At 38.4% G+C, this 13,415-nt stretch overlaps 1 protein-coding gene across 2 annotated transcripts in view; it reads left to right on the forward strand.

Annotated features, from left to right (window-relative positions):
- The window catches only part of Psd3 (pleckstrin and Sec7 domain containing 3), a 358,240-nt gene that overhangs the window by 85,492 nt on the left and 259,333 nt on the right, over window positions 1-13,415 (forward strand). For both annotated transcript variants that reach the window (XM_051181930.1, XM_051181929.1), the window contains one exon: window positions 11,018-12,101. In XM_051181930.1, coding sequence (XP_051037887.1) covers window positions 11,018-12,101 — 1,084 coding nt within the window. The remainder of the gene's footprint in view (window positions 1-11,017; window positions 12,102-13,415) is intronic.

A 13,415-nucleotide genomic window follows, 5' to 3' on the forward strand; every position in this document is an offset into this window, starting at 1 on the left:
TTTCTCTCTAGAAAAACTGAGTTTCAACTTTCTGTTGAACTTTCAGTGGTGGATTTACTTAGGATTGTTCCTGTCAGTTTGTGGGATGAACCCTGACTTTAAACCTAAGGTATCCACTGAGCATAAACACTGAAGTCTGCTCCCAACTCCCACCCAGTGGGGTTGCTTGTTTACCGACATCTGTCTTGCAAGGCAGCAGCAATTAAGGGGTTCACAGCTGTAGTCGGTTATCACTGCCACTTTCTTGGCACTCATAATGATTATTAAAACAGTTATATAGTATTTTGGGCATCAGTTTAAATTTCTTCACTGTTAAATTACTTCATAAAATGCATAAGAATAATTTATCATAATATTATCACATATGTGTTAACTTTAGTGAAAGAAAGCCTGCTCTAAATAATATTATGGGGTTAGGAGTTCAGAGTGAACCTTTTTTCTCTTTTTAAAAACATAATAAAAACTAAAGAGTCAGTGTAGAGAAACTTTAAAACTGGATATTAGAAGCATAGATAGGAAGAAGTATAGAGAATGGACAGAATAAATAAAATAGAGGAGAGAGAAGTAAGGTTAAATGAAGGAATTTGGAGGGGGACCTAAAAAACAAAAATTATGAGAAGTAGTTGAGAGATAGACAAAAGTGGGGAATTGTTCAGATGAATAAAGGAGTCCACTTTTAAAAAGTGGGATTACAGATGAGCTCCTGCCGGAAGATGGCTCTCTGTACTGTCTGCAGTGCTCTGGGCAGTGGCAGAGATGGTGGTGCTATAACATTAATGGGCTGTTTCTGCTCTCATCCTTCTGACCTTCTGAATGCTGTCTGCTGCTAGTTGCTGCTGCTGACACTGACTGGCATGGTAAGCTACTATCACTCCTGTAGGGATTAGAACTGAATGAGGAAAGTTAGGCTCTGAATCATTAGCATGTGGGATTTAGTTTGTGGTAAAGCACAGCTGTAACTATTAATCACCAAGGGAAAGAATGTCCAATTAATGGAACATTCTGTATTTGTATGCACATGATAAAAGCTTGAAAAATGCTTGCCAAGTCTTTCCTGGCCTTTGAAGCACATACAACCTTAAATATGCATGCATTCAGAGAGCTACCAATGTCCAGAAAATAGTATCATTCATTATATATGGTAGTCTTCTCCAAAATATGATTTTCATTATGAGGAAGAGTGTGTCCCCAAATATAATGTAGTTAGATTACTCATTTGGCAGTTTTGCATTACTCACACCCATTTTCTGATTTTTTAAAATCATGCCAAATACATTTTCTACTGCTTGGTAAGGGGATTAGATTACCCCCTGTTTTGTTTTAGTGCAGCCATTTCCATTGCCTTGAGGGTGTAAGTTGTGCATCTGTTTCTGGAGTGTTTATTGATCACTGTTTTTCATAGTTAAGAATTATAGTTCCATATAGGCAAAATGCATTCGAGGTCTTTTTTAATTCTGTAAGGCTTGCTTTTTATGTTTGGTTTGTCTCACAATCATTCATTAACAAAATTACAGACTGAACAGGCAAAATTGGCACTCTTTCCCATCATTGAGGATAAATTACTTCTGAGAAAGTCAAAGGTTTTGCTTTTAGCTTGCTTTTGTAAAACTTCCACTATTAAAATAATTCAAGAATTTGTAGTTTTCTTTTGTTATTGCAGTTTGAAACAACACATGTGAGAAGGAGGCTGTTTTGGTGGCTAGATGACCTGTGATGATCTGTATTAATCTCAGAGAACAGTCTGTAGACTGTGGATGCAAGCTCACTAGTGCCTCAGCAAACTGAATTTGCTCATGGATATTTTTTGAACAAGTAATGTACCCAAGAACATGAATAGGAAACTCTGGGGGAACAAAAAAAACACCCTGTTTTTTATGTACTCCCAAAACCTCACTTTCTTTCAACCTATACCTTTTAAACTCCCATATAATTTATTTAGAGGCTACTAGATAGTGATGTTTACATTTTTGTGGTCAAGATCACTTTTGCAGTTTTTGTGTGAGTGTCATTACTAGCTCTCTGAGAAACACAATGAGATTTAAATTCAGGAAGGGCAGGAAAGCCCTTCAGCTTTGCTCTTTGCAAAGTGCCCTGGATTGCTGGGTATGAGGGCAAACCCACATCAGAACGATGAAGTTAGGACTGGAGGCTCTTTGACCTCTACAACCTGTGGTTGGTTGTTGTCTACTCTACTATTTGAACTATTGGAACTTCAAATTAAGAGGTAGGGACTTGTAAAAGAAATTTTTTAAAGAATAAAAATGTAGTTACTTATTAAATATTGTCAGAGTGACTTCTAGAGGGTAGTAGAGTTTCTCATACTTCTCTGTACATGAGTCTCTGGCCTGCTTTATTCATTTGTGTGTGTGTGTGTGTGTGTGTGTGTGTGTGTGTGGTGATGCATGCACGTGAGTTTGTTTGTATGTACCCATGGCAGTTCATGCAGAAGCTTCAGTTGCTGTCTGCCTTATCATTCCTTGAAATGAGTCTCTGAACTGGAAGGGTATAATTTTCAGCTAGCCTAGCTGAATGTTAAGTTCTTAGAATCTTCTTGCTGGGACAGTGAAGTGGCTCAGTGAATAAGGGCACATGCTGCCCAAGCCTAGTGATATTAGCCACATCTTCAGAAACCACCCACATGGTAGCAGGAGAGAAACATCTTATACAGGTTGTCCCATGACCTCTACAAGCAGGTCAAAGCATGTATTCTCCCAAACAAATAAATAAAACAATTAAAAAATAATGCACATATGCCCATCCTCTAGTGTGGGAGTTTCAGGCATGTGTAGCCAAGCCTAGATTTTTTTTAAAGATGTATTTATTTTTATGTTTGTGAATATTTTGCCTACATGTATGTATGTGTGCCATATTCATACAGTGCCTCTAGAGGCCAGAAGAGAACATTTGGGTTCCCTAGAATGAGAGTTTCAAACAGTTGTGAGCTGTCATGTGGGTGCTGGGAATTGAACCCAGGTACTCTGCAAGAACAGTGAGTGTGCTTACCATTGAGCTATCTCTCCACCCCCATGACTAGCTTTTGATGTGTCAGGGAACTCGGGTCCTCATGCCTACCCTGTAAGCAGTTTTTCTCCCTGCCCATCTCCATAGTCCTTCATTAAGTTTCATGTTTGAAACCCTCATGAAAAATCTGAGCAGCGTTTTTGTGACATCCTTTTGTGTGATGTGTATGTTGCCATCTCAAGGTCATACTAAGCACAGAGATTCAGGACAACATTTTCAAATCAAACTTCTGTGATTAATTGAAATGATCTGTCTATATAGAGTAGCTTGAGAGCTGTTAGTGATATAGGTGGAACACTGAAGAACTAATATTTTTTAGATTTATTTACTTTTATCTCATGGGTATAGGTATTTTTGCTTACATGTATGTCTGTGCACCATGCACATGCCTGATGCCCATGCAGGTCAGAGGAATGAATTAAATAATCATCTGAAGCTGGAGTTACAGAATGCTGAAAGCCACCATGTAGGTGCTGGGAATTGAATCCCAGTTCTCTAGAAAGAGCAAGGGTACTCTTACCTGCTGAGCCATCTCTTTAAGCCCTAAATTTGCAATTTTATGCAGTTAATTTACATAGTCAAATGCAGATGTGGCTATTATATTGAACAACACAGGACTTACTGAGTGGTGTGTGAGTTGTGAATTTTATGCTTAATGTTAACAGCCTATCTAGCATCATGTCAAATTCTAGAAGTGCAGCTAAAGTTGTTTCTATTGATCTTTACCACCCAGTAAACTCTGCAGACAATGTGTCCAGAAGGAATTGCTGGCTTGTGAGGCCTGATGGTGGGAGTCTCCTGATCTTCTATGGGCTCTTCTCCCAGCATTTAACTCCTACTTAGCACACAAGAGAAGCTGGCTGAGAAGGTGAAAGAATGAGCCTACTCTAAGTTGGGAAAGCTCTTTGCATTTCCAGCATTCTCTGCTCAAGCTGGCCTTTGGATATCAGGACTACATGTTCTGTTTTACCTGTGTTTAAGGAGGATTTTTTTTTTTTTTTTTTTGCCTTGAGTTATCCTGACATCCCATTGATATATGGCATTCTTTATTTCACTTAGACAACATAAATGTCTACTTTGCTAGGCTCTAGTGTTGTAAGGGACATGATGGCAAAGAACAGACCACATTCATTCCATTTGGAGTTTACATTCTAATGGTGACAAAGAAAAACAAGTTAGATCCTCTTCATAAAGTCCAATGGACCCAGGTCCCAGGAAACAAGTGTGCAGAATTCATAATCTTCCACCCCCCCAAAGGACTTCAGCTGAATGTTGTTACAAGTATGTTTTTCCTCCGCCAGTCTGACCCCACTGACACGCCAGCCCCAAATAATACACTGAGACCCTGTATTTGATATAATTCTGTTGGCCAGTTACTTGTTTCTTATTGGCTAGCTCTATCTTAAGTATTAACCTATTTCTATTGATCTAAGTGTTTCCACATGGTCTCATCCTACTGGAGAGTGGGGCCAGCCTCTGCTCTCTCCAGTCTCTCCATGCTGACTCCTCCCTACTACTTCCTCTTTCCTCCTTGTCTCCTAGTCCATCCTATCTTCCTTTCCTATTGGCCAACAGTGCTTTATTTATCAACCAATAAGAGAAACATATTTACAGAATGACATCTCCCATCAGGATGTGGCAGTCATGTTACCTGGATAAGCTCAGGTTTTGCTTGCTGCTCAGAATCACTCAAGAAAGCTGCTCTAATCAAGCTTCAGTGACCAAGTGTCTGGTACATGTGCCAAATGGGGCCATTTTGTGTTGAGTTTGTCAGCCAGAGTAGAAGAGCATATTTCATATCCTGGTTCTCCAACTTCATTCTTAGGAAGGCATAGACTCTGCAGCTAGTCCTGTGAAACAGGCTCATTTCCTCATGATTGAAACACATTATGTTTCTATTCCATCATTTTATTATAGTCCTTTCTCTATGTTGCAGAAACAGATGGCTACTTAATACAGAGTGCAGAGCAGTGCTAAAATTGATCTTGTTAACATTAAAATTATCCTTTTTTTCAGTATATTAAGTCAAATTAAAAACTCAGTGGGTTTGCAGATCACAGAGAAGTAACTTTACCAGGGAATGTAATTTATGGAAAACTTTGCCAAATATACAAGGTAGTAGGATAAGCTTTCTTATAGAAAAGGCAACTTTTAATGAATTAAAATTCCCTCTCAGTATAATATTTCAGTGAGTAAAACTCTTTTCCTTCCATTCACTCCCCTCCTACATATATTTTAGACTACACTTACATTCTTTTAAGAGGGAAAAAGAAATGCAGTTAAGCTATGCACCTGCTAGTCCAACTCTATGAGTATGTGGTTTACATTTCGGTAAGTGCTAGAATTCTTCCTTTTAATACTAAGCAAATCAAATCCCCTTGTCATATTTGGGCAGAACTAATGTAGTAATGCTTTCTGCAGAAAAAAATGTTGATTGTGGTCTTATATTAGTATTAGATTGGAGGCAAGGCGCTTTAAGTCAGGGGTGACAGCCCTCACAGTAGATGAGGTCAACAGTGGCTTTGGTGGGAATATGTAGAAACTACATAGGGAGAGGGAGATGACAATAGATGTGGATAGTGCCTGAAGTTATACGTCCTGGGAAGGGTAGCAGCCCTTGCATCCTTGTTCCAAGCCAGCCCCTTCTGCATGTGTTCTGTATCAAAACCTTACCTCTGCTTCTGCTCAAGCCTTTGGTTATCCTGAGTATGTATGCCCATACTCTCCTTGGACATCCTTCATTTGCTACTCACATGTCTTTTTGCCATGTCAAACACACATCATGTTGGACAGTATTCTTTTGAATTCCCTGTGTTGGTTATGTAACAGGTTGTTGATATAAAGGTTTGCTGAGTGAGTGAATGAATGCCAGACACAGTAGCAATGTTCTGAAAAGGAGCAGAAAAAACAAAACAAAATGAAACCTTAAAGTAAAATAAAAATTTGCTCATTTTCTTTCTTTCCTTTTCAGAAGTAATCATACTAGTATAATGATTTCCATAGGAATCACTTACATGGAATAAATACAAAATTCAGGATCAAGTCCTAGCTAAGTTTTGTTTGTTGTTAAAGCCAGTGGTGAGTAGAAATGTAAACAGCAAAAGGAAACAGCCTCTGCAGTGTCACAACAAAGGGGTCCTTCATTTTCATGGGAAGACATGAGAGTCCTGTGACATGTCCTCTGAAGGAGTGGATGGCACCCATGGAAGTTGTTTGTATGTAGAAACTACTACAGATAGAAGAATGTTTGTTTTTGTTACTTTTGTTAACTTTACTGCTATTAAAAAAAAAAAAAAAAAAAAAAAAAACCAGTGACCTCACTGCTTAGTGGCGTCTGAATCTTTCCCACAAATTTATAGCTAGAAGCTGAAGACTGTCAGTGTAGTCCAGTCTCAGCTCTGTGTAGAATGCTTTGTTTGTACTGTTTGCACATTTGCTGAGATCCTCAGCTTCTTAGACTGTTATTTGCCCTTGACTGTCTGTTCTAGTCCTTACTTACTAAAAGGTAAATGCATCTTACTGAACTAGTTCTTTCTAAAAAATAAGCTTAGACCAGGAGAGCATATGAAGTGGTAAAGCCTGCAGGGAGTCCTGTAGGGACTTTCTTCCAATTTTCTCATTTCTTTGATCTCTTTAGCTTGGACCAGTTGCCAAATTCTGTCAAGCACCACAAGTATTTCCTATACTTGATGTATTTCCTTTTTCTTCTGAATGACATTTCAATAAAATTACTGCAATTGCACTGAAGGACTTACCATGTTTTTTGAGAGCCCATTTCTCTTTTTGTTTGTTTGTTTTGTTTTGTTACTTCCCTGGGCTGGTGGTTATTTTCATGCTTATTTTATAGATGAAAAACTAAGCTATTAGGACAAAGTGGGCTCTCAGATGATGTCAGTTAACATTTCTTTGTTCTTCTGAATTGAATTTCACTGGAGTGGATTTTTGTATGTGTATGGCTTTATTTTCACTGTGGTAGAGTTTTTTTTTTTTTTTTTAAATACTTCATGGTTTGTTAAAAATTGTAGCTGTTTAGAGGATAGAGAAATGGCTCACTGGTTAAAAACCTCTCTGCTCCTCTAGAGGAACTGTTTGGGTCTCAGCAGCAATGTTGGGTGCCTCCTAACTAGCTGCACCTCCCAGGGGATGGGGGCATTCATACAGATACAGCAGGTACTCACACACACATATGCACATAAATAAAAAGAATACATCTTTAAAAATTACAGTTGCTTGAAGCTTAAAATGTGAGTTAACATTAGGCTTCTGATTTTATGTATGTGAACAGCTAAAGTTCTGTTGGCATTTCCGGTGAGGGAGAGTGCTTGCTTTCTTTCAATAGTTGGTTATCAAAGGGAGATTTAATTTAAGGTGGTGAAATGGAGTTAGATCTGGAAGGGTAAAAATAGTATGATCATTTGAGATGAAAAGAAGTATGTCAAGTAAAAAAAGATACCGAACAAAGGCAAAAGACAGTATGTAAAGTTCAGAATGTCCATGTATATGTCAGAATTAAAACCTTTTCAAGGTATGAATGTTCAGTTTAGAAGCAATGACCTAACCCTGGAAGGGGAGCTGAGAGAGACAATGAGGGAAAGATAGGTTGGGACTAGAGAAATGCAAACCTGTCTATTCACAGATAGCATTTTAGGTAGAAACCCTGAAAAAAAATCTATAATATGAAGGCTAAAACACAATTTTAGCCAAGTGGTTGAGTGTAAGAGTAATAACTAGCACCCCAGTGTACTTCAATGCAGTAGGAATGCACAGTAGAAGTTGTTTTTGTAGAAATCCACTCAGTATTGTTAGTATGAATGAAATAAACCTAATAAGATAATAACTTGTTCACAAAACTATTGCTGAAAGAAATAATAGAAGGATAGCCCATGTAATAGTAATATGGTTTAGAATGCAGTGCACTATAGATTATTTGCTGTTCTTGTTAAAAATCCCAGCTGTCTGGTAGGTTGATCCTAAAATTCATATAGGAAATATAAGAAAGCCAGAGTGACCAGAATAACCGGGAAAAGGGGGGCAGAGTTGGGAGACTCTTCCAGTTCGACACTTTACCTATTACAGAACAGCAGTGTCAATTCAGAGGATGTTGGCATGAAGATCCAGCTCAATGTGATAGAATGCAGAGTTACAATAAAACCTTACAGTGTCAGTCAGTTGAGTATTCACAAAGGCATCAAGGCATTAAATGAGCAAGGAGAATATAAACTAGATGTCCAAATCCAATAGAATGAACTTGAGCCTCTCATATTGTACACAAAGATTAACTTAAAATAGCTAACCCTGTAAAAGCTATTAAAATAAAATGAGATTATATCTTTTTAACCTTGAATAAAATAGTGATTTTTTTATATATAACAAAAAGATAAGCAACCAAAGAAAAACAGGTAAGTTAGACCTTTATCAAATTTATAAACTTTTGTAACTCAAAAGATGCTACCAATCAAATAAAAAGACCACTCATAAGATGTTTATAAGAATTTTATAATTTAATAATAAAAAGAACATAAATATAATTATTATTGAAGACAAAGTCTACTGTGTTTCCCTGGCTGTCCTGGAACCACTATGAAGACCAGGCTGGCCTCAAACTCTGTGATTTTTCTGCTTCTACCTCCTGCATTCTGGGGGATTTAAGATTTAAGACTTGTGCTGTCACACTTAGCTAAAATTCATAATGTTCATTGAACTTGTTCTCTAACAATTTCATACATGCATAAAGTACATTCTGATTATTGTAACCCCACCTTCTAATCAGTCTCCCACCCCATCACTCCTTTTTCTTCCCCACAGTTCCCTTTCCCATGTTCAGGACTTATTTTGTTATTGTTGAAATTTATTGAGTTTAAACAAGATCATTTGTGTGACCATGGATTTGGAACTATCCATTGGAGCCTGATGGGCTCCTCATTGGGTCTCCAACTGAATACAGAAATTTCCCCTGTCCCAGGATCAATCAGTAGCCAATAGCTCAGCAGGCATGGGTAGACCCAGAAGGCCTTCCCTGATCCATGATTGACTAGCGATAGGCCCAGTCTTGTGCAAGCCTGATGCAGACAGGTACAGCTATAGTGAGATTATGATGTTCCCAGAAGACAGCAGTTCATAGCATTTCTCCCTATTTTTTGGCTCCTAAGTTCATTCTTGCCTCTCTTCTGCAATGATCCCTGAACCTTAGAGCAGGTGGTGTAAATGTCCTAGATAGGGTTAGCAATCAACTGTCACTTCTCAGCACCTTGAGCAGCCATGTACCATTTAATTCTGTTCAAGGCAGACAGAGGGTTCTCTTAATTAGGGCAGGGGGTAGCATTTAACCTTGGGCATAAACATAAACACTTAGAGGTAGGCACCTACATTGTTTATTGAAAAAAAAAAACCCTATATTTCCAATTGTTCACCTGTCTTCCTTTTCAAAGCCAAAGGTTTGAAAAGTTGCTTCCTTTCAGAGTTAAGAAAGTACATCTTATTGGTTGCATCAAGAGAACTTCAAGAGTGTGTCCAAGATTGTATAATATTTGATTCAAATTTAATGTTGGAAGTATATTTCAAATTGTTCAAAGTGCAGTACAAAACAACATATATGCTCAGACATACTATTTACCAAATTTTAGTATGTGGGGAATACCATACGGCGTATTAACACATTTCAAATTACCTCATCTTGTTGATGCCTTCAGCCATGTTTTTCATGCTACTTGCATGTGTGTATTCAGGTATTTATTACCTGTATTGCTGAAGAGGAAGCCTATAGCTCTGCAGTGGCTCATAAGCAGTCAAAGTTCTCTTTCATAAAATAGAAGTTAGTATACCATAGATGAGAGTTTTCCTGATTTAGCAACAAAACCCATGTTCAAATGGAGGTTGGCTACTGACCTAAGTATTTACCCATAAAAACTTTCATTTAAAGGTTTTGTGTATCAGAATTTCCCTACTCTCGGGTCTCACTGCCTGATATTGGGTCTCATTTAATAAAGAAATGCAAATTTGATTGATTATAACAAATTATCAATTAACTATTGTTTCTTTTGCTTTATGTACTAGAACTCATTGCATGATGTAAGTAAATTTTATGCAGTTGACAACCTTATATGTGGACTCTGAAAATACTGCACTCATGGAACAGAAGGTAGATAGTGGTCACCAGGGTGGAGACTAGTAAGATGCTATCAGTGGACACACAATTTCAGTTAGAAGTCACTTCCAGAAATCTATTTTACATTATAGTGGCTACTTGAAATTACTGGAAGAATCGATTTGAAGTATTTTTAACATTAATTATCAATTATGTATGGTAATGAACATATGATTCTTTAATTTAATAATCCCATAATGATACAGATGTACGCACATTACCTTGAGAAATATACATATAACTTTTATTTATCAATTAAGAAAATAAATAAATGCAAAATAATTATACAGTTGAAATCCTAGAAACCTTTCTGTGCACTGTGTTTCCTCTTACATTTTTCTTCACTGTCACTCTTCAGGGAAGTTTGGAAAATGCTTCTCTCCCTAGAATGGGACAGGGAAGAACAGACTTCCAGCTGGGAAATATTTACTGACCTTAAATAAATGTCATCCTTCCTGAGGCCTGGTCTCAGATGTCATGGTATGTTTGTAAGGATTGGTGTCATGCTCCACATCAATATTTATTATTTCACCAATGGTATTTGGATAGTGATACCATAATTTTAATGTTTGTACTATGAAGGAACTGAGTTACTACAGTCCCATTTCTGGGATTTCCTGAGAAGTAGGGTTCATATGGTGTGAGTCATTAGCCTTCTCTTATGTAGAAACTTCTGTGGTGATGTATATGTAGGCTGAATAGAAGCGGCCACTGCAAGGTTATAAGAAGTGTGTGTTACAGGGTGGAGTAGAAGGAAATAGTAAACAAATATTACTGAGAACCTAGCATGTTTGGTATTTCTTAATACACATTAGACCTTGATGTTCTATTTCCATTCTGTTCCATTCTTAGGTGATCATGGAGGAAGCACTTTACTCCCACCAACTGTCACAAATGAATTTCCAGAATATGGGACCATGGAAGAAGGAGAAGGCCTAAGAGCCTCTCTAGACTTGGATGCAAAGTCTCAGCCATGCTGCCCGCTAGAGCAGCAGGCAGTCTACCTTCTTGCTGGACAAGACTCTATGCTCAGCAGTGTTACAGAAGGACCAAATGATGCTTCTCAGTGTCACCCTCAGGAACAAAGTTTACAACCCATTGACTCTTTAATTTCTGCTCTGAAAGCTACAGAAGCCAGAATAGTTTCAGGAACATTTCAGGCTACAAAGGTACTGGACAAAGATGCTAATTTTTCAGGTCAGCCAGTGGATAAAGAGTGGAGTCCTGCTAGTCATAAGCCACAGAGAACCCATAGAACATTCCCTGCTAGCAGAAAATCATCAGATTTACCTCTTTCGGGGGAAGTACCAACAGATGGAAATTTTTCTTTGAACATCCAGGAGGATCGGACTGCACTCCTACCCGAAGAAGCTCAGGCAGAACTGTCCCTGATAACTAATTACAGAAGACAAGGGCCTCTCTGTGTGCAGGAGTCAGCATGTCCTGTGTTGTCCCTGCGGACCTCAACAGGGAGCCATAACCCTGTGGACAGAGCTGGCGTTTTGAAAGATCACAGGTCTGACCTTGGAAGAGAGCACCCTAGAGTATGTGATTCAGGTGGCTTCATGGGACGGCAAGGGCGGATCAAACATGTAGAGTTTCAAGGAGTAGAGATATTGTGGACGGGAGAGAAGGTGGACACTCAGCATCCAGTAGGTGTTGAGACATTACCAGAAAGGACAACCTCTCCTGTCAGCAAGTGGTTTGCCAAAGGGTCAAGCCATTACAGTTCAGCTGCTGGTTTGTGCAGCAATTCTGTTAATTTAACTGGGAGTGTTTGGGATGAAACCTGGAAAGTTCCTTCAGCAAAGCCTGGCACGAGCTTAGGGGCATTGCCCCCTGTCCCTCTTGGTGAGAGTGGAGAGGATGAAGTCTTCCTTAGGGAAAGCAAAGAACACCTTGAGGAAACCCTTGATCTACAGGAAGATAAAGAAAGGTGAGCTCTAGAGTCATCATGCTATTTGTGATGCCTGGAACATGTTATCGATAATTGCTGTCTTGGCTTGATGTGGGAATCCTCCACACAGGTCCATAGTCTCACCTTAACAGCCAGTTTGCTTTACAAGGTTTATTCCATGTATGTGAAGTTGACTATGATGTCCAAAATATTAAATGGAGAATTCTAGAAATGGTAATTCATGTTTATATAGGTTTTATTATAATGTATTGTACAGTTGTTCCATTTGTTATGATTATTAAAACTCTGTGGCTAACATACAGTAACTTTACCATAGGTATAGGAATGACATATTTAGGAATTTATAGTCATACCAATGGCAATTTATCCCTATGCATAAATTGGAGGACTGCCATACTTTGTTCTTATTGTTACAGAATGGGAGAGAAATGATTATAGTCTAGGCTTTTCTTAGATTACAGCTTGTAAGACAGAAAAGTCATCACTTAATAAAGCTATCTTTTAGAAAAGGATCAGGGGAGCAAAGCTAAAGATACTATGAACAGTCAACCTTGCAAACATGTGTTTTTGACATGAAAGATTAAAACTTATTGATATGTCTTGTGTAGTCGCCACAGCCTATCTGTGGGCTTCCTCTGAGTGCAAACAGTTCAGCTTATAGTGCAGCCTGCTTTCCTGTATGGACATAGAGGTTAGGACATCTGAGAAAGTCAGAGGTACACTAGACTACAATCCACTTATTTTATAATATTCATGAATGAGTAGTTCTCAACTGTGGGTCATGTCTCCTTTGGGGGGTTGAATGACATTTTCACAGGGGGTCACGTAAGACCATTAGAAAATACAAAAATTTACTTTATGATTTCATAACAGCAGCAAAATAGCTATAGAAACAATTTTAGAGTGTGTGTGTGTGTGTGTGTGTGTGTGTGTGTTTGTGTGTGTGGTCACCACAACATGAGAAAGTATATTAAAGGGTTACAGCTTTAGGAATGTTGAGAACTACTGGTTTATATGCTAAAAATATGTCAAGACTAAAGGGATGCGCGCGTGCGTGCATGTGTGTGTGTGGGTGTGTGTGTGTGTCTTTTCCTCTGCAGGTGACACATTTAAGATGATTTTTTGGGGGTGACTATAAGGATCACAAAATCCCTAGATGTTTTTCAGAAGTAGCCTTGATATATGGCTCTTGTCTTTATATCACTCTGAAATTTGCACTTTTACTGCTGTTCAGACTAGCAATTCATTGTTTTCACCCTCCCCCCACCTCCCCCTTTTTCTAGAAACATTTTCAAGTTGCTTGTTGTGTCATGACCCTGCTAGGTGCTGGAC

The sequence above is a fragment of the Phodopus roborovskii genome, unplaced genomic scaffold (assembly GCF_943737965.1).
Source record: "Phodopus roborovskii unplaced genomic scaffold, PHOROB, whole genome shotgun sequence".
Lineage (NCBI taxonomy): Eukaryota > Metazoa > Chordata > Mammalia > Rodentia > Cricetidae > Phodopus > Phodopus roborovskii.